General features: G+C 49.8%; 1 protein-coding gene across 1 annotated transcript; it reads right to left on the bottom strand.

Moving 5' to 3' along the window:
* Positions 1-394: 394 nt before the first annotated feature.
* Positions 395-24,890, bottom strand: IGF2BP1 (insulin like growth factor 2 mRNA binding protein 1; the record flags this gene model as incomplete). Its single annotated transcript, XM_079547016.1, has 15 exons — positions 395-487; positions 1,101-1,214; positions 1,329-1,460; positions 1,744-1,818; positions 1,957-2,073; positions 2,254-2,376; positions 2,503-2,638; positions 3,008-3,130; positions 3,364-3,498; positions 3,932-4,213; positions 5,202-5,265; positions 5,569-5,620; positions 6,129-6,177; positions 23,635-23,695; positions 24,716-24,890. 15 exons carry the CDS (start codon positions 24,888-24,890, stop codon positions 395-397), a joined length of 1,731 nt encoding a protein of 576 aa, XP_079403142.1.
* Positions 24,891-25,430: the final 540 nt, after the last annotated feature.

The raw sequence follows: 25,430 nt of genomic DNA, 5'->3' as shown, positions 1-25,430 counted from the left end.
CGTCAGCCACACCGCTGAGGCAGGGAAGGGACTGAGGGAGGGATGGGGAAGTGAAGCTGGGGGGAGCCCTGGGGGAGCCCCAGAGGCCCTGAGATGAGGGCAGGCAGTGCCTGCAGGGGCTGAGTGCAGTGCCTGGTGTTGGGCTCCATCCCCCAGCCCCACAGCACCTCCCGCTTCAGTTCAGTACAGTGTCAGCACATGGAGCTAAAAAGGGGTCAGATGGTGCGGTCTGGTTCTTAGCCCCGTCCCTCTTGCCTTGAAAGCCAATCAAACTGCCTTTTAGTGTCGACCAGTTAATGAAAACAATTGCATCTGTCTATGGTAACTGATTCCCAGCCACTCTTAAGCCTGGCATTGGCTTGTTCCACTTTTCACATTGGTGTCAGTGCTGCTCTCATTTCCTCCTCGCTTGCAGCTGGCCGCTTTGTCCCTTCTGATGCTGCTGCTTCACCTGGGCCAGGATGTCCCGGATTTTGCGCTGCGCCATCTGTGGATGAAAGGAGCAAAAGGAAAATGCAAGGGAAATGGCACTGAGTGCTGTGAGGAATACAGCTGAATGGGAAACCATTGGTCAACCAGGGTACCATTGGCCTTCTTGGCCAGCAGGGCACATTGCTGGCTCGTGGTCGTCCTGTTGGCCACCAGGACCCCCACGTCCTTATCATCAGAGCTCCCTTCCAGCAGCTCAGCCCCCATCCTGTACTGATGCTTCACTTGTTCCTCCCCAGCCATAGACCCTGCACATGCCCTTGTTAAATCTCATCACATTCCTCTCTGCCCAACACTCAGCCTGCCCAAGTCTCGCTAACCAGCATCAGTGAGCATCAGCCACTCCTCCCAGCTTTACACCACCAGCACACTTGCTGGGCATGAATTCTATTCCTTCCTCTGGGTCACTGATGATGATGTTGAACATGTGTGAATGTACCCCTCACCCCAGCTCTCCCTCCTGCCCACACCACTCCACAAAAGCACACAAAGACGACAGCAAACAGCAGCAGCCAAGAGCAGAAAACACTTTCATAGGAGGAAGCAGCACTGAACACAACCCCTTGTGAGCCATCAGAGACTCCTCCAGCACCGAGCTGCCGGGATCATACCTGGCTGGCATAGAAGTGCCCGATGATCTTCACAATGACCTGCTCGTTCTCATCAGGGGTCTGATCCCGTGGAACCACCACCTCTGCAGCCGTCAGGTTCTGCAGCTCATTGACCTGCAGGGAAGGGACAGAGACCAACATCACCACACAGTGTGGAAGAGACCCTCCCCCCCGCCCCCCCAAACATCCCAAATGCTCCCACCCCCTTCCAAACATGGCTTTGCTTACAGTTTTGCCCCCTTTGCCAATAACCCTCCCTGCAGCCGAGGCGGGGACACGGATGTGTGTCTCCAGCTTCACTTCTTCCTTCGGCCCAAAGAAGTTCTCCTCCTTCAGCTTCCCATAAATCCTGCCTTGTGCCTGCAGAAGAGGAGAAACAGCATCAGGCTCTGTTCAAGGCGCTCTGTCCCCACACATCTCCATCCTGGGGACAACAGATTCCCTCCCCAAATCCCAGCTCCTCAGAGCTTTAAGTCATCTCAGCCCCAGGAGGGCTGGTGCTGAGTTAAGACAGGTCTCAGTGTCACACTGGGGAGGGCTGACTGTGCTGCTTCTTCCCACCATGCTCTGAAGGGAAGGGGGTGGTGGAGGAGGCACTGGGTGACTCTGACACCCCACTGTGATGGCAAGAAAGTGAGGGGACCTTGAACTGAGCTTCTGGAGGGCCTGTGATGACCACCATGCGCACTTTGGAGTCCGGCGTCTCCGGGGGTGCAATCTGGAATGGGGGAGAGAAACAGTCACTGCAGCATCCATACACATCACCCAGGTTTTAAAGGTAATTTCAGCAGCAGAAAGGCACCCAGCTCAGCAAGAGGTGCTGGCAGGGCACTGCTCCTTAATGAGGTGACACTACCTTAATAGAGGCACTTGCGAACCGGGAGAGCTGCTTGATGTGCTGGCCCTTCTTGCCAATGATGGCACCGACTGCTTGGGCAGGGATGAAGACGTGTACGGTCTCCTGCTCGGGAGGCTGAGGACACAGAACCACTGCTCAGAGCTCACCATGCCCCAAATCCCCCCCAGAAGTATCACCCATACCATACGTGCTGGCCTTCAACTGCATTTGCAACAGGTGAAGAGCACAGATCCTGCACACACATGGACGTGACCATGCTGAAAGCACCGCAAGGTTCCTCAGCTGTGCACCTACCATGAAGGAACTGTATGGAGCAGCCCCGGAGACGCTGCTGGGAGGAGGAGGTACTGCATTGGAGGAGGCAGGGAAGAGGCCGACAGCAGCCAGGTTAAGGCCAGGGATGAGATGAGATTGCAGCTGAGGGGGAGAGGAGAGAAACGCTCATTGCTTGTACCAGGGCATCCTCTTAGAGCACACAGGAGGGGAGGTAGGGCAGGAACCCTGCCTGGCAGAGCTGCCGTCCCGAAGCTGAGCCGCACTCACGCTCATGGCCGCGACATCGTTCTCGTAGGCTTCTCTCACTTTCTTCATGATCTCCTGCTCTGCTTTGCAGCAGTTCTCGATGGAGCCCTTCACTGTGATCGTTCTTTCAGGGTTGTACAGGGTCAGGTCCTGCAAGCTGATGGGAAGCCAGAGTTACACCAGTGCTGGCCAAAGCAGGGAGCAGCATCGTGGTTTACTGCCCGTGTTTGTGCTGCCACCCTTAAAAACATGCTTAAAGAACAGAACCCCAGTTCTGCCTGCTAAAAAAGAATCAGCACTGAAGCACAGCTCCAAAATGGAAGAAGAGAGGAACTCAGGAAACAACACGCAGGTATATCAAGACAGGTTTGGGGATCAAAGCACTCATGCCACAGGCTGGCTTCCCAGCAGGTTGACAGCAATCTCTTTGCTTTCCTCACATCTCCCATATCTGCCTCCCCACTTCCATCTGCCTCAGGTTGGGAAAGTCCACCCTGCTTTTCCCAAAGACATCAAGGAGCCTTACGATGAAATGGTGATCTTTGTCTCCGTATCCTGCTCCACTTTCTTCAAGTTTCGCCCTTCTTTGCCAATCAGGCGCCCCACAAAGTTGTTATGGGCCAAGATTTTCAGAGGCACTTCATCAGCTCTTGAGAGAGGAACGGGAAAACAACAAAATTAAAGATTACAGCAGGCAGAAGAAGAGGGATTGGGAGCAGAGTGATGGGGAAGACCATGTCCCCTTGCTCAGAGTCCTCCAGCTCTCCCAAGGCAAGGCTTCCACATGCAAACTGGAGCTCTGAGTGCTGGGAAGCTAACACAGCCCAGCAAGGAGCTGTGGATACAACCTACAAGTACAGAGGGGTAGGGGAAAAAACTTACGTCTTCGTGTCCTTTGCCTCCTTCTGCATGATCTCCAAGATCATTTTGCAGGCAGCAGAGCAGCCCTCAGGGGTGGAGTGGATGCTGATGGCTTTTTCTGCAGCTCCTGCGTTCTCCTTACGGTGAACATCAATCCTGCAAGCACAGCATTGATGTCAGAGTGGGCACAGAGCAGAGGCTCTGCAGCTTCACAGCATGTGCTGGATGCTCTGCTCCTCCAGCATCCCTGCAGGCTGCCCAGAGCTGAAGCTTGGATGTACACAGGAAAGGAAAGAGCAGTTAATTCTGGGCTCAGCATTCCATGTAGATACTGTAGTTAGAAGCCCCATTCACAGAAATCCAAGACATCTGACTCTATTTTAAACAACATGAGTGATCACATAGTGGAGAACAGGTCAGTTGCTGGCAGATGAGATGCACTGCTCATCACTTCACATCTTAGATAAAGCCCTCCTTGGGAGAGAAGAGCAAAAACACGTGGGACAAACCCAAACTCAGCCTCATAAGTCACTGCAGACCACTCCACTAATTAGAAGCAATGCGGGGGGGGAAGGGTAGAGAGACTCACTTGGATTGTGTCTGCTTGGTAATGTTCCTGATGGTGGCCCCTTCTTTGCCAATGATGGCACCCACATACTGTGTGGGCACCAGCAGACGGAGCGGGATGTCCACGGGCTGCTGCTTGACTGGAGCTCCTGCTGTGACAGGGGAACCCTGCCGGGGGGCACCTCGGGCCCCAAAGCCACCCCGGCGCCCATTCTCTGGGCCCTGCACTGACTGCTCATCAGGGATGTAGGAGACCTTCAGCACGTGGTTCTCCAGCTGGTGCCCGTTCAGCTTCATGATGGCTCTAAAGCAAGGAGAGAAGGGGTTGGGGTGAGGGGATTCCTACCCCTTAGAGCTCCAAGCAAAAGGCAGCATATCGGCACCAGCCCACCCAAAATGGGACAAATCCACCCAGACTGGGTCAAGCCTTGACGTAACACCCTTTGGGAAAGAACTGGGAATGGGGCACAGAGATGTCATCAATGCCACGGGGACCTGGCAGGATTTCCCACCTGGTCCAGATGAGCAAAGTGCTTTAAGTGGGGGGGGGGATTTCCAAGCATCCAACCCTGGGGAGGGGATGGGAGCAGTGGGTGAGAACAAGGAATGATCCCCAGGCTCTCCTCTGCCTTGCAATATATTGGTTAGCATTTCAGCTGTTGGTGGGGATTTTGGGGACTGGCTGCAAGAGCTAAAAGCTGTCGATAGATGGGGCTGGCAGCAAGAGAAAAGCAACAGCTCTGGCCACAGCTCTGCACAGCTCTCCTAACTTCAGTGGAGAGAAGTCAAACTGAAGGTCTCCAGAAAGGGCTCAGTTACTCCCTTTTGGGCTGCAAAACCCCTCAGCTGAACAGAGACAAATAACACCATCTCTGCAGGATGCAAAGGATCCAAAGACCCTCCATAAAGCAGAAAAAGATAACAGAAAGGTCTCACACCAATATTATTACTTTTTCCTTGAGCTGCAATTACTTAAATGACTTCAGTACAAGAAAATCTTCACTTTTCCTTATAAAAAAAAAAAAAAAAAAAGTTGGTTTTCTTTACTCTTTGAACTGCACAAAAAAGCCTAACTTGGATGTGCTCTAAAGGGCTCCAATTCTATCCCAACCCCACCCCACCCCACCATGAAGAAATCAGGGCAGAAAGGAGGATATTTCTCAAAGGTTTGCAACCCCAAGTTGATGAATTCTGGGATGGCCTGACTCCCAGCAATGGAAATCCCATTTCTGTCCCCAGGGAAGGGGCAGTGAGCCATGGGAAGTCCATGGGGTGGCCGTGGGGCAACTTACTGCCTGGTCTGCTCCCGGTTTGTGTAGGTGACATTAACCACAGCAGTCTCACTGTCTGTGTTCACTGCAATAAAAGAGGCAGAAATTAGAGCCAGCATGAGCAGTCTGGACCATTATGCAGCATCTTTGGCCACTAGAGAGTGCTTGTGTCTGTACAGCCCATCCTGCTTTATTTTATATACAGGGATGTCCTTGTTTTGGCCAAGCAACAAGAGGACACAATGACCAGACTCTGACATCTTTAGCCATAGAGATAACCTCTAACAAAGAACAACAACCTGTCTGTCCTCCTCCCTCCTCCAGCCCCAAATAGCTAGGGCAGAAAATATTTAAACAACAGCACGTTGGCTCCTTCTTTCAGCCTTACCTTGCTCACAGTTTTCTACAGTGCCATATTGTGCTAGCAAGCCATCCAGAACCTGGGAAACAGAGAAAAAGCCCATTATACTGTGACAGTGGGGACAGACCCAAGAAATACAGTCAGTCAATAAAGGCAGTCTTCTGGGCATTAAGATTTCACAAGCAATTAGATGAGCAAAGCTGCTGTGTGCCCCAGGATGTTGGGTCAACAGGCCCCAGAACCAGAGCTGGGAAAGCAGCAAGAAAAGGAAGAAGTCCCAACAGGTGGAAGGAAGGATCCGCGTTGTTCCTACAATGGATAAATCACATAATGCTGTTATTAATGGGGATTTTGTTGGTGGATCTTGCGTTGCTTCTACCAGCTGAATTGAATCCTGCACAGAAGAGGAATAAGCTGCATGGATGCAAGGGTGCAGCACCATTAGACTCAAAAACAAAGAAAAGGATGAACCAACTGTAATCCCAAGTGCAGAAACCCACAGGGGAGTCAGTCCTTAAAGGTGCCACACACTTCTCAGTGCAAGTCCTTGTGTCTCAGGCTCTTGCCCTGCTCCCTCACCCCCTTACCTCCCATCGCAGCTGGGGTGGGATATTTCGGATTTGAATTTTCCGGCTCCTGAAAGAAACGAAAAGCGATTAAAAGCCAGATTTGGTGTCAGCAACGCATCCATCTCACACTGAACTGCTCCTCATTGATGGACCTAATCAAGCTTTCCATTCCCACATGCTCCCGGGGTTTCTGATGGCTCTCTGTTAATTACACCCCGCCAGGTTCTGCATTTACACTGCAAGCTTCACTGTGAGCAAGATGCCCAAATCCACCAACCTTCCTGCACCAGCACAGCTACAAATGCTGAGTTCTGCCAGATTGATTACAAGGATTAGAAAGAAAAAAAAAGAAGAAAAAAAAAAAAGAACCATGCAGTCATTTAACCTGAAAGCAAATCTGGACATGAAAAGGAGACCATGGGGATGCCCACGGCACCTGGAAACTTGGCTCCAGCATCCCAGTTTGTCTAAGATCACTCCTCCACTCACATTTTTGGCTTTTTCAAACCTCATTTTTCCTAAAACAGGTATTTTGGGGAAAATTTTTGATGCCGAATTGACCCAGGAGGTGCTGCCATGGATTGCTGTGGGTCCCTGGGGCAGCTCCAGCACCCACACACAGCCACACTGCTGCCACCCCAGGGCTTCCACCAACACAAAACGCTGAGAAATGATTTTTTTCCTCACCGTTGTGGTGTTTCCACCACGTGGTGCTGCCATCTCCTGCAGTGCCAGCACCCCAAGTGCTGTGTACAAGCAAAAGGATGAGGAGCACACCCAGCTGAGCCTCACATCCCAGCTCACAGCACCCAGCAAAGCATTCACCCTGCAGCAAAAGCACCCATGGGTGCCCAGGGACATCCTTGGAGGATGCAGCTTCGTGTGGGCAAATGCAGCAGCACAATTCCTTCAGGTTAAACCTCTACCCTCCAGCTAAAGTCACTGCAAAACACCATTCTTCATCACTGCCCCTAATTTCAGTCCTCTAAATCTCAGCATCTGATTTAAGGCCCAACCTGAAATGAGCATCTGAGAACAGTGATGGGGCCTGCCTGCAAGCTCACCGAATATGGAACCTTGAGATCCCTGAAAAGAAAGGGAAATGAAATACTATGACCATCACGTGCAGCTCAGCACTGGCATCACTTTTTTGGGATATCATCTCCAGACCTGCACTCATCATAGACCTGGGTTTCAATCCAAAATATTCGTGAATGTTTAAAATAATAATTAAAAATATATATATAAGGAGAGAAGATGAAATTCTAGACTTTTATCCTCTTCAGAAGATTCAGCTCGTTTGTCAATGAGAAGAAAACAGTCAGAAGCAATCAGTGTTGCTCAGACGTGGAGGTAAAGGGGCTGATGAGGAATCCTTATCCCATAAGGTTCTGCCTGGAGAGCATCCCCTGACCTGGGCAGCAGATTCAAACACACACACAGCAAAATGCCTGGAAGGACTGAGCTGTTCAGCAGGTTTCCAACAGAACCAGAAGTGATGCTTCCCCAAAGTCACTCAGGTTCAGACCGGAGGGACAGAATGGCCAAAAAGCTTTGGGGTTGCGCTGCCATTAGAAAGACAAAAAGGAAGCAAAAAAAAGATTTTCAGCACTCCCATCAGCTCAGCTATTGGGAAGTCTCCAAAACACCAAATTTTGCTGCTGCTATGGAGGAGAATCTGGGTGGATGGGGAAAAAGGCCTGAACCCTTAGAACTGCATCGCATCAGGGGGGATGAAGGGAGAAAGGGGGGAGGGGAGCAGGCTATGAAACCAGATCCCTTGTTTACATGCTAATCCACATCCCAAAATGAATGGGAGAGATTAAGAAATTCAGAATGCAAAGAATGCCACAGTCCAGGGAGGGTCACAAGGATCTGAACTGATGGAGGAAACCACGTCTCCAACCACCCACCCCTGCCCCAGAAACTTCTCCAGATAGGTCCAAGCATCCGCACAGGCAGAGCATGTGTTCTTCACATACGTGACCAGAATGAAATGCACCACGGAGAGAAAAGAGCCATTTATGTCCCCGCACCGTCATTCTGCTGGTGGCATCTCATTTTCCCCCCCTTAAAAAGGAAAAAGAAAAAGCCCCTCCGAGGAGCCAGCACCCTGAGCACTCACTGCCCATCTCCATCAGCGCCCATCCTGCAGAAGGGCTGCATGCCACAGGGCAGCATCCTATGGGGCAGCATCCCAACTGGAGCCAGCATCACTCAGCCCTGAGGTCCGGCTCAGCTCCCCACAGTGCATGGAAATCTTCCTCCCGAAGCACAGCCCCTGTTTGGCTTTGGCTCCTTTGGAGCCCTGTGGTTAGAATTACAGAGGAAGTCATGAATAAATAAACCCATCTATTTGCTTTGCTTGTAAGCAGGTCCGACTGGATTTAAACCCTTGTCGTGAAGTGCCGCTCTTTGGAGAAGCCCAGTTCTGCTCCCTCCGACCTCTGCTCCACACAAGGCTTTACTCCAAATAAATAACTCTGCTCATCGCCGATTCCTGGCTTCTTATTCACCGTGTTGCAGAGCTGGAGCTCCTCTCATCGCTCGCAAACTCAGCACATGACCTGAGCTGTGAGCTGGGAGTGAATGGATGGGGGTCTGCACACAGGGGAAAAAGGGGGGGAGCAACTGAAATAGTTGTAAGCAGAGAACTGCAGGTCCCAGGAATGCATCCCGGTGTCACCTCCCTCCTGCTTCGTGCCAACACTGCTCTTTGTGCCCACGGGATGTTAGCAGCCATCTGTGGCAATACTACAGCACTCACAGACCTGCAGAAGTGCCCAGCAGCCCCACGCAGACAACCCAACTCTTCTGAGGAGCTGACACCTTGGAAATCAGGAACTGAGCAGCTTGATGCTCTCAGCAAACCCTCCCCAGTTCTGGATAGGGTGTGCTGGGAAGATAAACGCTCAAACTGATGCAGAGGGATGGAGCAAAGTGCTACAGAGCAACCTGGAGCGTCCAGGAGATGGAGGAGGTAATCTCATCTATCCACTGTCAATCCAATGGAGATTTCTTGCCCTCGCCTCCTGTGCCCATCAATGCAGCATGGGGGGCAGAGCACATGGCTCAGGAGGAAAGCATACCAGCAACCCCCTCTCATCCAGAATGCACAAACCAAAGCATAGCTGCTTTTTTGAAGAACCAGCCCTGCCCATTGACAAAATGCCCTCTGCTGCTCTCCAGCAGCCCCAAAGGGGAAATCACTCTCATTCTATCCCAGTGCATCCAAAGCCCTCCCAGCATCGCTGTCGATGCTGAGGCAGCAGCCACACGTTCAGAGCTGCCCATCCCACACGGGCATACAGTGCTGTGTGTCACACAGACAGGCAGAACCCTCAGCAACAATCCCAAATTAGGTCTGGTTCTGTTTGTTTGTTTTCAATTTTTAAATCTCACTGGGAAATACCCCAACAATAGATTCAGCTGTCGGGATCTCCTTTCACATCGAGGAGGGTGGCCAGAGCCCTTCATTAAGAACTCGCTGGCACTTCCCCCAGGACTGGCACAGCAGCAATGACAGGGACCCAAGCAGGGGGCAATGACCTGCTCCAAGCCGGGCTGGGAGCCAGCAGGAGAATGGGGCCAGCTGCCACAAGCAATGGCAGAGCACCACCAGGGCAGCCCCTTCTTGCTCAGGGTTTCTCTTCCCTTTTGCAAAAGCCCCAAGTGATGCTTTCAAAGTGATGCTCTAAAAGGCAGAGTTGCTCCTTCGCTGCAATGCCAGCGGAAAAGGCAGAGCAGCAGCAGCTGTGATAAAAGTCAGGTGTGTCTCCATCCCACCTCACCCTACAGATGTGCTTCCTTCCAGAAAGTGCATGGAGGTTGCACCCCACCAGCATGGCAGTGAGCGTGCAGTCATGCTGCTTTTCATAGAGCCACAGAACGGCTTGGGATGGAGGGGACCTCAAAGATCACAGATCAATTCGAGTTGGAAGGGACCACTGATCCAGATTTTATCCAGACAGTTTGATTTGTCTTCAGCCCCAAAGCACATGGCCTGTCTAGTGAATTCCTGCTGGAGAAAGTTCCAGCCCCATGTACCACGAGCAGCCCTGCATTACAGCATCAGCAACGGTGGGTCAAGCTGCACAGATCCACCAGAGCTGCACATACACAACACGAGGCTTCTGCAGGATGCTCCCTTGCACCCAATTCCTTTCTCCACTCCCTACCAGAGTTTCCTCAAGGCAAAGGTGATTCAGAGCACCAGGGCACCGAGCACTTTCAGTAAAGCACAGCCAGGCACCAAACCTTCCTCTCCTCCCAAAACCATTTCTGGAGCTCTTGGGGACAACAAGAGAATGGCTAAAGCTGGAGAGACACCGGGAGACCCACTGGAACTGAACAACATTCACGATGGAGATTCAATCAAATGCAAATGCTATGCAAATTTAGGGGCTGAAAAAAAAAAAAACCAACAGCACATCCCTGATTCAATTAACAGCATTTATCTAGTTAAGCTTTGATTCAGGAAAGCACTTAATCCTGTGCTTAATGTGTTGTTGGTAGTGGTTCTTAATGTTTTAAACACTTCTAAATAGGAAAATGTGGTTGCTAAGACACAAACATTGCTGGGGGACTCAGAGAAAAGTTGTAGCTGAAATCATGAGTTTTTCCCCATATAAACTGATATGCTTTGAATTTGTCAGCATCTCTGTGAGGTGGGAATATCATCCCTGTACAACCTTTATTGACAGCGAGATAAGAGCACAGAGAGGGAAGCACCTGCTCCCCATCACACCTCTGAGCACAGCCCAGCAGGGCTGTCCAGGTGGGATCTGCCCCAGGCTTCAGCCAATTTGCCTTTGATTTTCACTGTCCCTTAAGCTGACGCAGCTCTCAGCTTCCCCACATGGCATTAAACTCACTGACACACAAGGCAAAAAGAAAAAAAAAAAAAACAATCCAACAGCAAAACCATGTCCCAAATTCACCAGGTGATGCTCAAGGAAGCCCAGAGTTAATGCTTCCTTGGAAGCAGCATCGCTACAGTTTGAGATATACTGAACCAGAGGCAGAGATATTGGAATTTCTTTCTCCTGCTCCTCCCAGAGGTGCTGCAGGTTCAAGTTTGATTTTTGCAGCCTTTGTGGTCTGGTAGAAAAAAGCCTCGATGTGGGCATGAGGAGGAGCAACAGGAAAGTCTTCTCCTAAGCTTGTACTGAAAGCAGAGCTCTGAGATTTGGAACCATCACATAACAGCACTGCAGGTGCCTTGTGCAAAACCACGATGCATTTAGACCTCAATTTAATGCAACTGAAGCAGCAAACCAACTTACTGTAATATCCTCCATTGTGAGGCTCCTATCACACCCCTCATTCTAGAACCATCTCGTGCTCTTTCAAGCTCATCTCTTGCAGATTTGATCTAGAAATGATCCAAAAGGCCCCTTAGGAAGTTAACAAAGACACTCAGCTTCTTGTAGCTGGAGAAGCACAGGAGTAAATCAGCCCTGGGATTTTGGAGGAATGCATCCTCCACGCAGCAGCCTTACACAGTCCCACTAGCTTAGCTGGCAGTTATCTCTGGCAAGCATACACAACATGATTAATCCTTCCCATCAATCATCCCAGCAACCAGAATTTGATCTTGGACTAATAAATCTGTCTAATTGGTCTCTCCCCATTAGTTCTTTTTTGGAATCGCATTTAATGACTGATGAGATTTTTTGAAGAGATGCCAAAGAATGAGAAGTTGTCCATGAACACCCCTTGAAAGGCCTGGAAAACTCGTTTTTGAAAGAAGTGCTACAGCTCGGGCACAGAAAGAAGAAGTGGTCGATGCCCAAAGTGAAGGGCTGGTCAATGCCCAGAGCTGTAAGAAATGCTGTCCCTTATTCCCCTCCTTTACGAACCTGCTGTGCTGCCTCATTCCATTCCCCCACTGACCCCCGGTAGATGGTGCTGGCCTGGAGCTCATGTCAACCCCGCTGAATGCCAACGTCTCACACCTTAAAAGATCAAGAAACCTCAAAAAAGCCTCACAAAACCTCGATCTTCAACAAGCCCAGAGGAAGCCTAATGATCCCCCAGACCTCTGCTGTTAGTCCTTGCCAAATCAATACATCAAGTATCCGCAGACAGGACAAGTTGAACAGTAAGTAATAGAGAGGAAAGACAAGACGGATTTTATGCAGCGCACCCATTATCTTTCCATTCTAATTTGCTGGCAGGTTGCCATTTATTGAAAGACTCTTACTGATGCTCAGGACACGTCCCAAAGCCAAGCCCAATTACACTTAGCGAGCTCCCACAACCCAGCTCCAGGACTGACTGGGATGCACCAGTTCCTTCCTGGCAAACTGCAAGCACAGCAGCTCACATCCACTCCTACTGAGGTGCCAGCAACACAAGGTAAGATGCTTTCAACCCTTAAGAAGATCTGAAATTGCAAATCTTAAATTGACCTTCATCCAATCTGACCCTTGAGATGGTGCTGGCTGCAACCAATGCGGGAACATACATAATGCTGCCATGCAGTTTTCCTGCAGCTATTACACAGAGAATGGAAAAGAAAAACGACTTGTCTCTCACCTCATCTTTCGTTTGCATGTCTCAAAGCACATCTGAACCCATTATCCTGGAGAGCAGCACAACATAACCACCACTAAAGCAGTGGGGTGAGGGAACACGCAGCAGCATCTGCTCGTCCTCAAAGTGTCAAAGCCAGCATTTCCAACTCCACTGCATTTTGGTTTGCGTCATTTTTGTTCATTTTCGATTTATTGCGACCGCATTCAGAGCGCTGCTCTTCACCCACCATGACTGATTTTGAGCAGAAGAAAAATCTTAAAGGCACATTCATGGCTTTTCTTCCAACCTCACCTCCAGGACCCACCAGCACAATAGATGCCAGCCTGCCAGGTTTTTCCTGCTGTCCTCCCTCAAATCCAACAGTGCATTAAATAAAAGCTCAGAAGGCACGAAACCCACAGAGTGGCCATCCCAACCCCCGTCCCTTTGTCACCACCCCCTTCAGGATGCTGCAGCCGAGGTTCCAGCTGGTGGCACCCACTTCTCTTTGCCACCAGAGGGCACTTCTGCCCTCTTCCAGTTCCCAGAACTCCTTTCTAACTGGTTTCCAGTGGCTCTGATGGTGCTGTGGGACTGGGGCTGCTTCAAAGCCAGTTCAGGCACTGCAAAGCAGCTGACATCAGTGGGGACCCCAGAGTCCATCAACACATGCTCTATGATGGATCTTAAGCCACTTTAATTTGTTAATGTTTAAGCATCTTTACCAGTGATTGACAGGTGTCACTATATTTCACATAGCTTGCTTAGAGCAAGTCATCAGGGTCATCTTTTTCTTCTGTTTCCAGTTCAAGGACAGTGGGGCATTGCCTTAGAGACCCTACAAACAGCAAAGGCTCATAGAAGTTTGAGCAAGAGAAATGGGAAGGGATTCTGCTCAAACTTAGGGGGAGTTGCAGAGATTCAGGTCCCCACCAACTCCAGGTGTGCCAGCAACCCTCACCCCTGATGGGTACAGATCTGTCAGATAAAACTGGGTCCAAAAGCAGTGAGGTGGTCACTACACAGGGCTGTGCACTGAATCACTTTTCAATCCAAATCAGGTAAAACAGCACAATCACCGCATGCAGAGAAGCCCTCGATGATCCAAGTGGATTTGTCACAGCGATCCAGTCCGAATTCTGAAGTTATGAAACAGATCATCCAATTTCATGAAGGGCAGAGACCCTTTCACCAAAACTCAAGTTGAAACCCCGAATGCCATCCTCAGACCTGCCAGTCATCCCAGTTTGGGCAATGAGGTGTCACGAGGCTTTTCAGCCTTCCGACAACCCGCAGAGCTGCAAGCACCCCACATGGGATCTCCCACTGCATCCCCCATCACATCCAGCAAGGCATCACCCATGGCACTGCCCACCCCCCATGGCATTGCCCACTGCATCCCTTATCACATCCCTTATCACATCCCTCATGGCATCGCATTTCTTATCACACCCCACACGGCGTCACCCACTCTACTGCCCACCCCCATCCCTCACTGCATCCCCCGTGGCATCACTCATCACACTTCTCATCATATCCCATAGGGTGGGTTTGGTGTCACAACCAAATCTGTGGTTGAGCCCAAACCGGGTTAAAAGTGCCACATTTTTTTCCACTAATAAACGACATCAAAATGCTTCTGTGCTTCTTCCTCAAGGGAAGGTAAGGAGAACCAAAAAATGAGATTAAAAAGTACAAGTGGGGCTTTTTTTCCCCCCCTCCATTTCCAGTTCAAATTCCTTCAGTCCCCAGTGTTTCGTGCAAGGCAACACAAAGGGTGCTCAGACCTTCCAGGTCACCTCCTTCTCACACCAAAGCTGGACGAGCAGCTGAAGAGATGCACATTTTCCAGATGGGGAAATCTATCTTACACTCATCCATTTCGTTTTGTGTTTTGTTTTCTATGTATTTATAACGAGAGGATCGGGATTAAGAAGAGAAAAGGCTGAGGCTTGGGTAAAACAGAACGGCTGGAAAACCACAAGGATGGGGCTCTTCTACTTCTCTGCTGCCCATCTCATTACAGAGACACCTCAGCAAACAGGCTGAAAGCCCACCAGGACTTTGGCACGGACAACATGAAAAGCCAATCCAACATCCCCAACAAACTCAAGGCACCGTTAGGGAAATCCTGCACAAAGCTCCCGAAATATCTGATCTGGATTTTTTCCTAAGTGAATTCCCCACAGACACGTTCATGCCCTCTCTCCCGTCTGCCTTCCATAAACATTCACATGGCCAAGTTTTACTGGCACAAACAGCGGCAGAAAGCGGCTCTCAAAGCCGCACCAACAACTTTCGGGGAAGCTAAACATAAAATTTACACCGTGCAAACAGGCAGGGCAGGCAGGCAGGCAGCACGGCAGGATGGATGAAGACTCACCAATGCAAATTTCTCACTCAAGCCAGTTTTAAAGAAGTTACAGCAGCTCACACTCTGCAAAAGGCATCAAATAGAAAAGGCACCGCTGATGGCACCTTTGCCATAGGCAAGGGGCTGCAAATGTTGGAGGAATTGGGTGATTATTGGTTCTGCTGTAACCAAATCCTCATCGATGACTGCATGACATCCACCTAACGCTGCGTGCTCGGGCTCAGCTTCAGCACAAGTCTCATTACAGCACTGAAACAGAAGCATTCACTTTGACAGGGCAACTTCCCCGTTTAAAAGCGCATCCTTTGGAGACTTGTGAAGCTGAGTCTAAAAGCACAAAACTTATTTGAGGGCTTTGGCTTCTTCTGGAATTACTCCCCAGTAAACAGCTCCATAAAAGCACATGCAGCAGCCACAGCTTCTTCCCTACAGAGGACATCACAATTTTCTTTTATTCTTTGATCATTTGATCAATTTGTTTGTAAATACTTTTATGCCTGGGGCTTGAACCATAGACAAGAAAACACTCACTCACAAATGTTTGTATATGTGTATATACACACTCTATTCACTCTGATGCCCGAGTCTGCTGAGACACAACCAGTATTTAACAAGAAATAATCTGAATAACACTGACAGCCCTGGATATAAGGCAGAACATCAGAGCTCATCCCACCCTGTGAGGTTTCCTGTTAAAGATACATTTCCCAACACCTTGCAGGTATTTTGGGGGGCTATCTTAATACAAATATCAGTTACTTGCAGGTGGATCTCTGCACACAACCTATCCAGAAGGTCTGATCCCACAGCCCTGAATCACACAGGAGTTCAAGCAAAAGCAGTCGCTTTGCAGGTGACACATGATAGAGAAAACACAGACAGAAGCAAGAATGGAGAACTCCTGTAGCACTCCATCCCCAGCTCTGCACCATTAGACTGCGTTTAATCCTCGAATGCTGATCTCAATGCACGCTCACCAGCAGGATCTACTCTTCCCAAATTCCTCCTCTGAGAAGCCTTACACCCCAAGCACTTTGTGCAACGGCTCTCAGAGCAGCTAAAAGCACAACAGCAGCGGGACGAGCAACTTTCCTGGATCTGAGAGCCTGCACCCATGGCATTCATCCCCCACCTCGGAGGCCCAAATGCAGCTGCACCCTCCGAAGCACCAGCCCCAGAGGGATAACGCTGCTTGAGCCTCCTGGCCATCACCTGGTGGATCCACAATCCTCTAAGAGAAACCACAACAGGCAGGTTTTTCAGGAGCACCATCAGGTGCTATAATCACTTCTGAAAACACAGCTTTTTCCTGAGATACTTAGAGCCAGGTTTTCCAAGTTGTGATTAATTGCAAATACAAACCCAGCCTCGAGTGCATTTTTCAACCCCTCTTCTTTCACTAGGCTCTGGATCTCCACTCCCCAACCTGTCCTACACTCCGCCAAGGAGCCTGCTCCCAGAGAAGCTACACTTCCAACTTATAACAGCAAGCTGCCACAGGGGACCTTCATCCCAGTCAAACTTGCTCCTTTTAGTGCAAATCAATTTCACTGCAATCTCCAGCACTGTTGACAGTGCGCGGTGCCACTGGATGGTGCAGGATCTGCTCCATGCATGGAGCCCTGCCAGCTGCACACACTCCTGCTGCATGGCTTGCTGCTGCTTTTATTACAGTTGCACTGCAGCACTGGGAGCCCAACCTGGCAGATCGCTCGTGGAAACTGCAAACCTGATTCTTCCGGGGCTGCACGTGGATTCAGTTTTGTTCCCTCCAGTTGCTTTCCTCCACGCACACCGGGCAATTAAAGCAGGCAGAAAAGTGTGAAATTTCAGCTCCGACCATGTCAGAGCTCCCAAGTGTCAGTTACAATAAAATAAATGACCCATTTCCTGATGGATTGCGAGGGCTCCTCCGAGACGAGCGGACGGACAGATTTCCCCGCTTGTTTATTTTCTCTTTTTCTGGCAGAAAGGCTGCACTCCTCTGCTCTTTGGCATCGAGGGCTGCAGCAGCTTGGGATGCTCTCGCTCCTGTGCGGCTGCCCTGGCAGCGCCCTCCTGGCTGCTGTCCTCAGCAACGCCCCTCCTCTTGAGCCCTGCCAACTCCTGGCACATCTCCTTCTGCAAGAAGCTCCAGAAAACCCACTCTGCTCTTCTTGCAGCTCCTGAGAGGCAGCACCCACCTGCAGAGCCCACAAAATCCCCTCTCTGCGTGCCAGCACCAAACCCGACGCTCCGCAAACGAAGCCAAACCCCAGGGGATGGGACAGGGTTGTGCAGCGTCACCTACGGTGAGGGCTGACAGGAGGCAGCACAGAGGCATCCAGCTAAAAGAGGGCTCAGAAGAGAGCTGGAGCTCCTGAAAGACCCTTTCCACAATGCCCCATTTGTTGCTGGCTCTGTCCAGGGGGAAAAAAAAAAGCAAAACCAACGAGTGGGCTCCAATTAAAGCGCGATTTTTCATTTTAATCTTTCTATTTAAAATCGCTAAGATCCCTCCAGCATCTTCAGGAGCGTGCTAGGGATGCTGAACGCAAACAGATGGCAAAGCAGTTTCCTCTCCCATTCAGTAGGTGATTAAATCAGAAAGATGATGCACCCCGGGCTTAAGACCACCAGCTTGAGACAACACCTGACACTTAACTTCCCAATGGAAGAACAGTTTGTTTTCCCAGGGGCTGCACCGATGTCTGAGCGCTACAAACCCTTTTGCTTTGGTCTGGAGCATCTCCACCAGCTCCACAGCAGGACTCAGAGGGTCTCTTTCCTCCACCCATCCCCTGTTGGGTTGGGGTTTTTTTGTTGGGTCTTGAAGCTGCTCAAGCAGAGCAGCTTACAGTGCCAGAAAACAAGCAGCAAGGTGCAGAGTTGCACCCACACCCAAAGCACTGCTTATTGAAACAAGGAGATTCTGCCATCCCCCCACAGCACCAGAATAAAGGGACAGTTTTCAGCTGAAAGCCAGCAAAAGTATCTGAGCTAAATTCACAACACTGCACATACACTGGGAATGCCCAGATGATGCAGGAATGCAGTCGGGATAACACAACACAGGGATTTCTGGAGCAGACAGGAACACCCCCCGCCCCAGGTTGGGGCTTTTAACTACTTTAAAACAAATTAAATGAAAATTAAAAGGAGAAAAACTTCCCTAGCGAGCAGACCATCCCACAGCTGCCTCTGCAATGCATCTCAGAGAAGCAAAAAGCAACTTGGAGCAGAGGGGGATGCTGCAGGATGTTACCCCCAGCCCTCCAATGCGTTTTTCTCCTGCCCTCGTTGTTTTCCTATTTTATTTTCTGTTTTAGTTTGCTGGGAAATGCATTTTTGTTTTTAAACCCCGCAGGCACTCAGTGCAGGATTCCTCCATCAACTGGGCAGAATAAGGATTTAAAGATTAAAAAAAAAAAAAAAACAGTTCAGCCCCACAGGTCCTGGCAGTGAGGAGGAGGGACGAATCCTGCACAACTGCATTTCTGCTCTTCTCCCCTCCTCCCTTCCCACTACCCCTTCTTTCAGCCCAGCCTGTTTAGTAGCTGGGAAACCTCCTCCTCCCACCAAAGCTGGAAGATTCATGCAGTTCAGGAGGGTGACTTAGGAGCTCACACCTTCACTTTAAGCTATCAGTGCCTCCAGGTATGCTCAAAATGAGTTTCCACCTGCAGCATCTGATCATTTTTTCTTTCTCCGCTGAATCAAAACCCCCAGAAAGTCTCCGCAGCTCCTCCAAAATGCATTTCCTCAAAAGCCAACTACAAACCCAGGTCCACAACTCCTTTCTCCTGCTCGTCTCTCATCTCTCCCTCACTTTTGGGAGCAGCTCTGGCGTCCCCCGGTGCTTCGCTACACTTCAGCCTCCCATTTCTCCCCATCTCCAAACCAGAGCTCTACCAAACCAGCTGTTTGATCAAACCAGCAGCATCGTTAGGAAAGGAGGGGAAAAAAAACAAAACTTTCCTAGCTGCCTTGAAGTAGCAGGCAGGCATCCCCAACTTGCTAAATTCAGCACATTTGGAAGCAAGGCACGTGCTGTGGAGGGGCTGCAGGCAGTTCCTCCTTGCCTCACCCTCCCATCTCCCCCAAACTGCAGAGCCCTGAGCCAACCCCATCCTCCCAAACCCCCCCCCCCCCTCCCCAAACCCATTGCTGACTCTGGAAAACTCTGAGCATTTCTGGGGGCTCAGGCTGGAAGAGGAGAGGGAAGAAATCCTCTTTTTTTAATTTATTTTTTTTTTTTTCCTCATCCTGAAAGCTCTCCATTTTCAAAGCAAGCACTTTAACCCCACCTCTCTTATCCATATCTCTGAGCTTTGTTTGCCTGGTTTTTAACCTAAAAGGCAAAGACAGAAACGCAGGTTAAACTGGAGAAGGAAACTCAGCCCTTGGAAGCGCCACTGATGTGGCAGCTCTGTTTTACTGCTACCAAATCTATTCTTTTCTTCCTAATTCCAAAAAACTCAAACACTTAAAGGGCATCTAGGCAGGACAAACTCCATCTCCAGTGCTTTCCAAACTTGAGGCTGCAGAACTTACAGCGAAATTGCAATTTCTTGCCCTTGCTCCTGCTTGGAGAAGGGGAAATAAGGAGGATTTCTTTAACTTCAGACTGCAAACTGTTAAATACATTCCTCCTTCCCCAGTACGTTAAAATTGGTTAAATTACCCCAGCTCTGAACCTAATTGACGAAACTTGCTGACAAATTATTAATCCCTAATTGAATTACAAATTATTTCTAGTTTTTCTACCTGGAAATCGTTAAAAGGCATTAATTTCCAAGCCATCTCAGCAATCCAAACTCAGCACCGCGAAGCTCCCGGATCAAAAATGGGCGCTCAGATTAAACTGAAGAACTCAATGTTACCACCACCGTTTGGGGGGAAATCAAGAGACACAGAACAAACTGACCCACATTAAACCCCCCCAGAAAGGAGCTCTCCTCCTGCCTCGCCATTCCCACACATTGCAGTGCATCGGGGTGTTCCTAATTATTTTTTAATAAGGCTGTAACTTGTAAGACAGACCTGTTTTAAGGGGAATTGTCTTAGGAACGGATTAAGAATACATTTTGTCCGGAGAACCACCTTCGTTTGACGTGAGAAAGAACGGCCAAACTTCTTTCTTTGCCCCCTGTTCGATTTGCACACAATTAAAACAAAACGGGGGGGAGAAAGGCACTGTTTTCTGATTGCTATTTACAAACAAAGAGGGCACGCTAGCTGCTATCAAAAGTCCTGCAGTTTTCCACCACACTTCGCTGCACGATCACACACACGGCGTTTCAAACAGGTTTCAAGCAAGGACTTAAAAGCAAAACGCAGCTTTCGGGTTTCTCCATCCAACTCCATGCACCTTCACACCATTCCACAATTCCCACCTCCACTCAGGAGCTCGCTGACCCATTCTGAACGCAGAGCAGAACCCTCCCAAGCTGTAAGCCTACTGCCTCTTATCAACCCAACTCCCTCTTCCCCCCCAATCACTCGGTTTCATTCTCTCTGGTCGACTCACTTCCACATTCCTCATATTTGGAATGTCTGCTTGATGGATTCACTTTTTTCCCCCCCTCGCCCCTCCTCCTTCCTTCCTTCATTCATTCTTTCTAATGCTCTCGACTGAGCTCCCTTCAGGTTTGGAGCTTCCACCTCTACCCCCCATTCTGATTTATTTTTCTTTATTTTAATCTCGACTTGGAAAACCAAACGTTTTTTTTTTGTCTTAAAAACGAGTATTTTTTCCTTATTTTTAACCTTCCAAAGAATAAGCAGTAATCGTTTTTCAGACTGTAGAAAACACACTTTTAGCTTTCCTCACTTTTTTCCATCAGCAAAGTGAACAGAAAAAAAACTCCAAAACAGAACAAACGATGGTTAGATTGATTTAAACCCATTGTTTTTAACGAAACAACGCATTTATCAGCAACGACCCTTTTTTCAACAGTGATGTTTTAAAGTTTCGCTGTTGTTTTCTCTTTTTTTTTTTCCCCAAAATAGCTCCCAATGATTACTACGATAAGTTGCAGCTTTGGGTGTTATTTGGACGAAAAAAAAATCCACTGTAATTAAACAGCTCTAAAGCAGTTTATCCTTGTTGTGAATCGCTCTCTCACACCACATTCACAAATTCTCCATTTTTTATCCCATTCCTGCTGCAGGACTGAAGGACAAGAGGGGTTTTAATGAAGAAAAGACACCAGCGGGGGAGATTTATTTACAGCACGCAATTTCATCGCATGTGTTTCTCCCCAAAAGCACCCAGCTCAGCTCTCCTGAAACTTCAGCATTCGCAATTTCAATGAAAAGAAACACAACCATCAAGCTGAGTTTTATTTTGCAGCTTATCTGCAAAGCACATCGTTGACCATCGCTTTCTTTCCCACGTTTCTACATGAAAATAACACAGATCTAAACGCGAGGTTGGGGGGGGGGTGGGGGAGGTGGGTTTAGATCACACCAAAACCCATCTGATTTCGTCCTCTCTGCTCACACTTAATTAACCATATCCTGCTCTGTGTGCTTTAAACTGGAAAATCCTGTCTTAAAAAACAAGCAGAAAGGAAAAAGAAAGAAAAAAGAAAAAAAAAAAGAAGGCAACAACTTCAAAAACAGAGACGGTGCCATCACTGCAGCCTTTATCCAGAGAGAGGGGAGGGAAGCAAAACAGGCAGAAAAGTCCACCAACAACCTGCAGAGTTTGCAGCTATGCCACAGTTGCCTTTGCTGACCCAGAAACACAAACTTGGCATCCCAAAACTGAGGCAAAGAAACTGTAGCAACCTCTCCACCAAGCATCCAGCCACCCCATCTCGGCTGACGAGGCGATTTTCCAGCAAAGCCCATGAAGAAAGTCAACAGCAAAAATGGCTCCTGCAGCTTTAAAGGCAGCGGATGGGGTTATGGGGCTCAAACCAAAGCCCCTTCTCACCCCCAGCCCGGGATTTAGCCACCAAACGTAATGAACTGCACTTCTCCTGGTTCTCATTAAACCACGCTAACGAACCTTCCCTTTGCTTCCACCCATTGTAAAGTTTCACCCAGCATTTCTTTGAATTACAGACGCCAAAGAAATATTTACATTTCCATTGAATTTCTCCCGGAGTGCTCTTAGCAAAAGTCAGAGGGGGGAAAAGAGGGGAGCAGGGAAATACTCTGAGATCTTCTGCACCCCCCAGCCCCACTGATCACCAAAAGTACTACAGATAAGTAAAAAAATCGTGATGCATCCCCTTCCCTTCCCCCCCTTTTCTTTCTTTCCTCCCCCCCGATTTATTTTTCGGCGTTATTACGTTATCCTTCATAGGATAATTGCCTTTCCAATAACACACTTAGATTCATTGATACTGGGAGCCACGGGGAGACTCCGAGCCTTATAACGACCGATATCGATCCCCTTTCCACGAGGAGGGTCTGGAGAAAAAAAACAAACCCTACAGGGGACGTTATTAAATGGAGTCCTGCCTTTAGGGTCGGCCCCACCACAAGGCACAACCCCCTGGCGAGGAAAAGGACCGTCGCCAAAAACCTACAGCCTCGCAATAGGGTTCAAACCAGCTCCCCCAAAGGGATCCTCGGCCAGCAGAAAAAAAAAACAACCCCAAGAGTTTAGGGAAGAAGAGTTGTTGCTTTTTTTTTTTTTTCCTTCCCTCTGCACCACGTTGAGCACAGGGGCGGCCGCCCCATCACGTGGCGGAGCGGCTGCATGGCCCAGCATGGGCACAGAGCCTTGAGAGCTCCCCCAGCTCAGTGGGGGGAGAGAATCAGCATCACCCCCAAAGACCCCCCCCCTCCACAAGCAACAGTGAAACCCCCCCCTCCCTCCCAGACCCAGCAGTTTGCTGCCTGCACCCTCAAGTCCTCCAGGCTCGGCGTCCCGCGCGCCCTCAGCAACAAAGGGCCAAGAAGATGGGGAGGGCCGGGGAAGGCCGCGACGCCCAAAGAGAGCGTGAAGAAATGGGGTTTTAGCCCCAAAAACAACAAGCTGGGGGGGGCAGCCAGAAGCTGAGCCAGCACCCCGCATGGCTGGGCTGAAACCTTGCACCAACAAGCAGCCGGCCCCATTTTTATGTAATTATTGACGCCCGTTTTTAAGCCCTCGCCCTCCATCCCGGCAAATTTCACCCGCGAAGGAGAAATAAGCCAAGAGTGTTTTATTCAACAAACTTGGCGGTTCCGTCCAAATAACAAAAGGTTTTCGGGCCCCTTCTGAAGGGGAGAGGCTGGGAAATTCTTCCAGTGCCACAAGTTTGAAAATCCCAACCCCAAACGCCATTCATCACTTGGGCGAACGAACGGGCGGCGAATCGTCGGGTTGGTTTTTTTTTTTTGGGGGGTGGGGGGGATTTTTCTTTTTAAACAAACCAAAAAAAAACCCCTTAAACCCAAAGAAAAGCTTCCTTTCAAAAGACCCTAAAGATAAGAAAGGGGGGCACTGATCCTCAGAACCGCTCCTCACCTCGCTGGGCCATTACCCAAAGCCAAACCACCACCATATCTCCTTCCACATGCACATATTTGGATATAATTTTTTTTTTGCCTCCTTCCTCTTACGTTATTATTTCCCCCACTCCAAAGGAAAAAAAAAAAATACATAAATACAACAAAAAGGCAGAAAAAGTAATGAAAACACCGTATTACCTTTGCTTTTTAGGTACTGAGTGTTCAATCTCTAGCTGTTTTCCATGCAGCTCCACTTTCCCTAAAAATAAAATGTGGCTGTTTTGTATGATCTGGGCGGAGGGGTCAGAAAGCTTTGGGTAACATTCTATCATATGAAACTTCCCATTTAATTTCAATCACTACAAACTGCACAAAAAGGCTTTTTTTGCTTTGTTTTGTTCGTTTCCGATCACAAGTGTGTTCTATTAAATATAAGGCTGACTTCTAATGCGGTGGGAGGGAGTGGTGAGTTCCGAACAATGTTCCTTAGGAATATTTAATTCCGTCCTTCATTCAGCTCCGATTCGAGCAACAGCAAACGAAGAATAATATTTGGAGATCAATTTTTCGTCTTTAATTCCACGCATTTGAGCCGTGCAGAACTCCTCCGGGCAGATCACTCCTCCTCCCCATTAAAAGACTCGAAATTTTAACTCCATGCTACGAATGGATTTCTCTTCGAAAACGGGGCGGATTTCTACATCGCCGGTTTATTTATTAATTGGGGGGAGGGAAGGGAAGAGGGGAGCAGCCATGGGAAAAGCCCGGAGGAAGAAGCTTTGGGCGAAAGGGAAAAAAACAACTCCAACATTTTCAAAAATTCTCTGTTTCCCGGGGATTTTTTTTTTTTTTTTTTTTGGCCTCTTCCCCCCCCCCCCCCCTCTCTGTCTTGCGAACAGCATGGCGACCTTCGCGCTCCTCCGCGCATCACATGCCCCAGGAAACCCAGTTTGAAATCAAAATGGCCAAAGTCCCACCCCACCGCCACTGTCGCGACGGGACCCCCGCGCTGAGTACCGCCGGATCGGGCACCGTGCAGCCCCACCGTAGCCATGGGGGGCCATAGGGAGCTGCGGGGGCCCCTCTCCTTCCCCCCCCTCCCCCTTCCCCACTGCAGTTATTGGGGGAGAAGCGGGGTTTGCCCCCGCGCACCGCTCGCTGATGCAAACCCCGACGGGGCGCAACGGCCCGAACCCCCCCCACCCCGCTCCCCACCCGAGCCTGAGCCCCGACGGGGTCCCGCAGACCAGAGTAGAAAGGGCCGGAGGACACCGCTTACCCGAAAAAGTTTCGATGGCTTTCATGGCCCACTGTTCGTCGGGGCAGTCCACAAAGGCATAGCCGGACTTAACCAGGAACTGCCCGCTGAAAGAGATCTTGTGGTCGTTGAAGACTTTCTCCAAGTCGGCCGGAGTCACGCTCTCGTTTAGGTTCCCGATGTACAGCTTGTTCATGGTGGCTGCCGGCGGGGGGCGGCGGACGGGCGGGCGGTGGCGGCGCGCCGGGGCTCGGAGCGCGGCTGCCGGGGGGGCTCCCACCGAACGCCCGCACCGTCGGACAGCGGCCGCCCTCTGCCACCCCACAGCCGGGGCGGGGGCTCGGTGCTCCTTTTCTTTGAACACTCCCTCCCCCCCCCCTCCTTTTTTTTTTTTTTTTTTTTTTTCCTTTTTGCTTTTTTTTTTTTTTTTTTTTGGGAGGGGGGGTTTCGGTTGGGTTGTTGTTTTTTTTTTTTTTTGGTCGTTTGGCGGAGTTTTCCTCGCAGAGGGGTGCAGGCGGCTGCTGGACGGGGGGGGGGGGTTCCTAAAGGAGGGGGCGGCTGTAGAGGGCGACGGCAGCGGGGAGGGAGGCGGCGGCGGCGCCGGCTGCGGGGCCCCCAAAGCGGCGGAGCGGCACCGGAGTGTCACCGGACGCCTTTCGGCAGCCGGGCACCGCCTCTAAATAAAACCGACCTGGAAAATGAGTGAAAATGTTTGCGGGAGGAAGCCACGTGGTGA

The sequence above is a fragment of the Tetrao urogallus genome (genome assembly GCF_951394365.1).
Source record: "Tetrao urogallus genome assembly, chromosome: 26".
Classification (NCBI taxonomy): domain Eukaryota; kingdom Metazoa; phylum Chordata; class Aves; order Galliformes; family Phasianidae; genus Tetrao; species Tetrao urogallus.
Note: the sequence above shows the minus strand (reverse complement) of the source record. Positions and strands in the feature narration are given on the sequence as shown.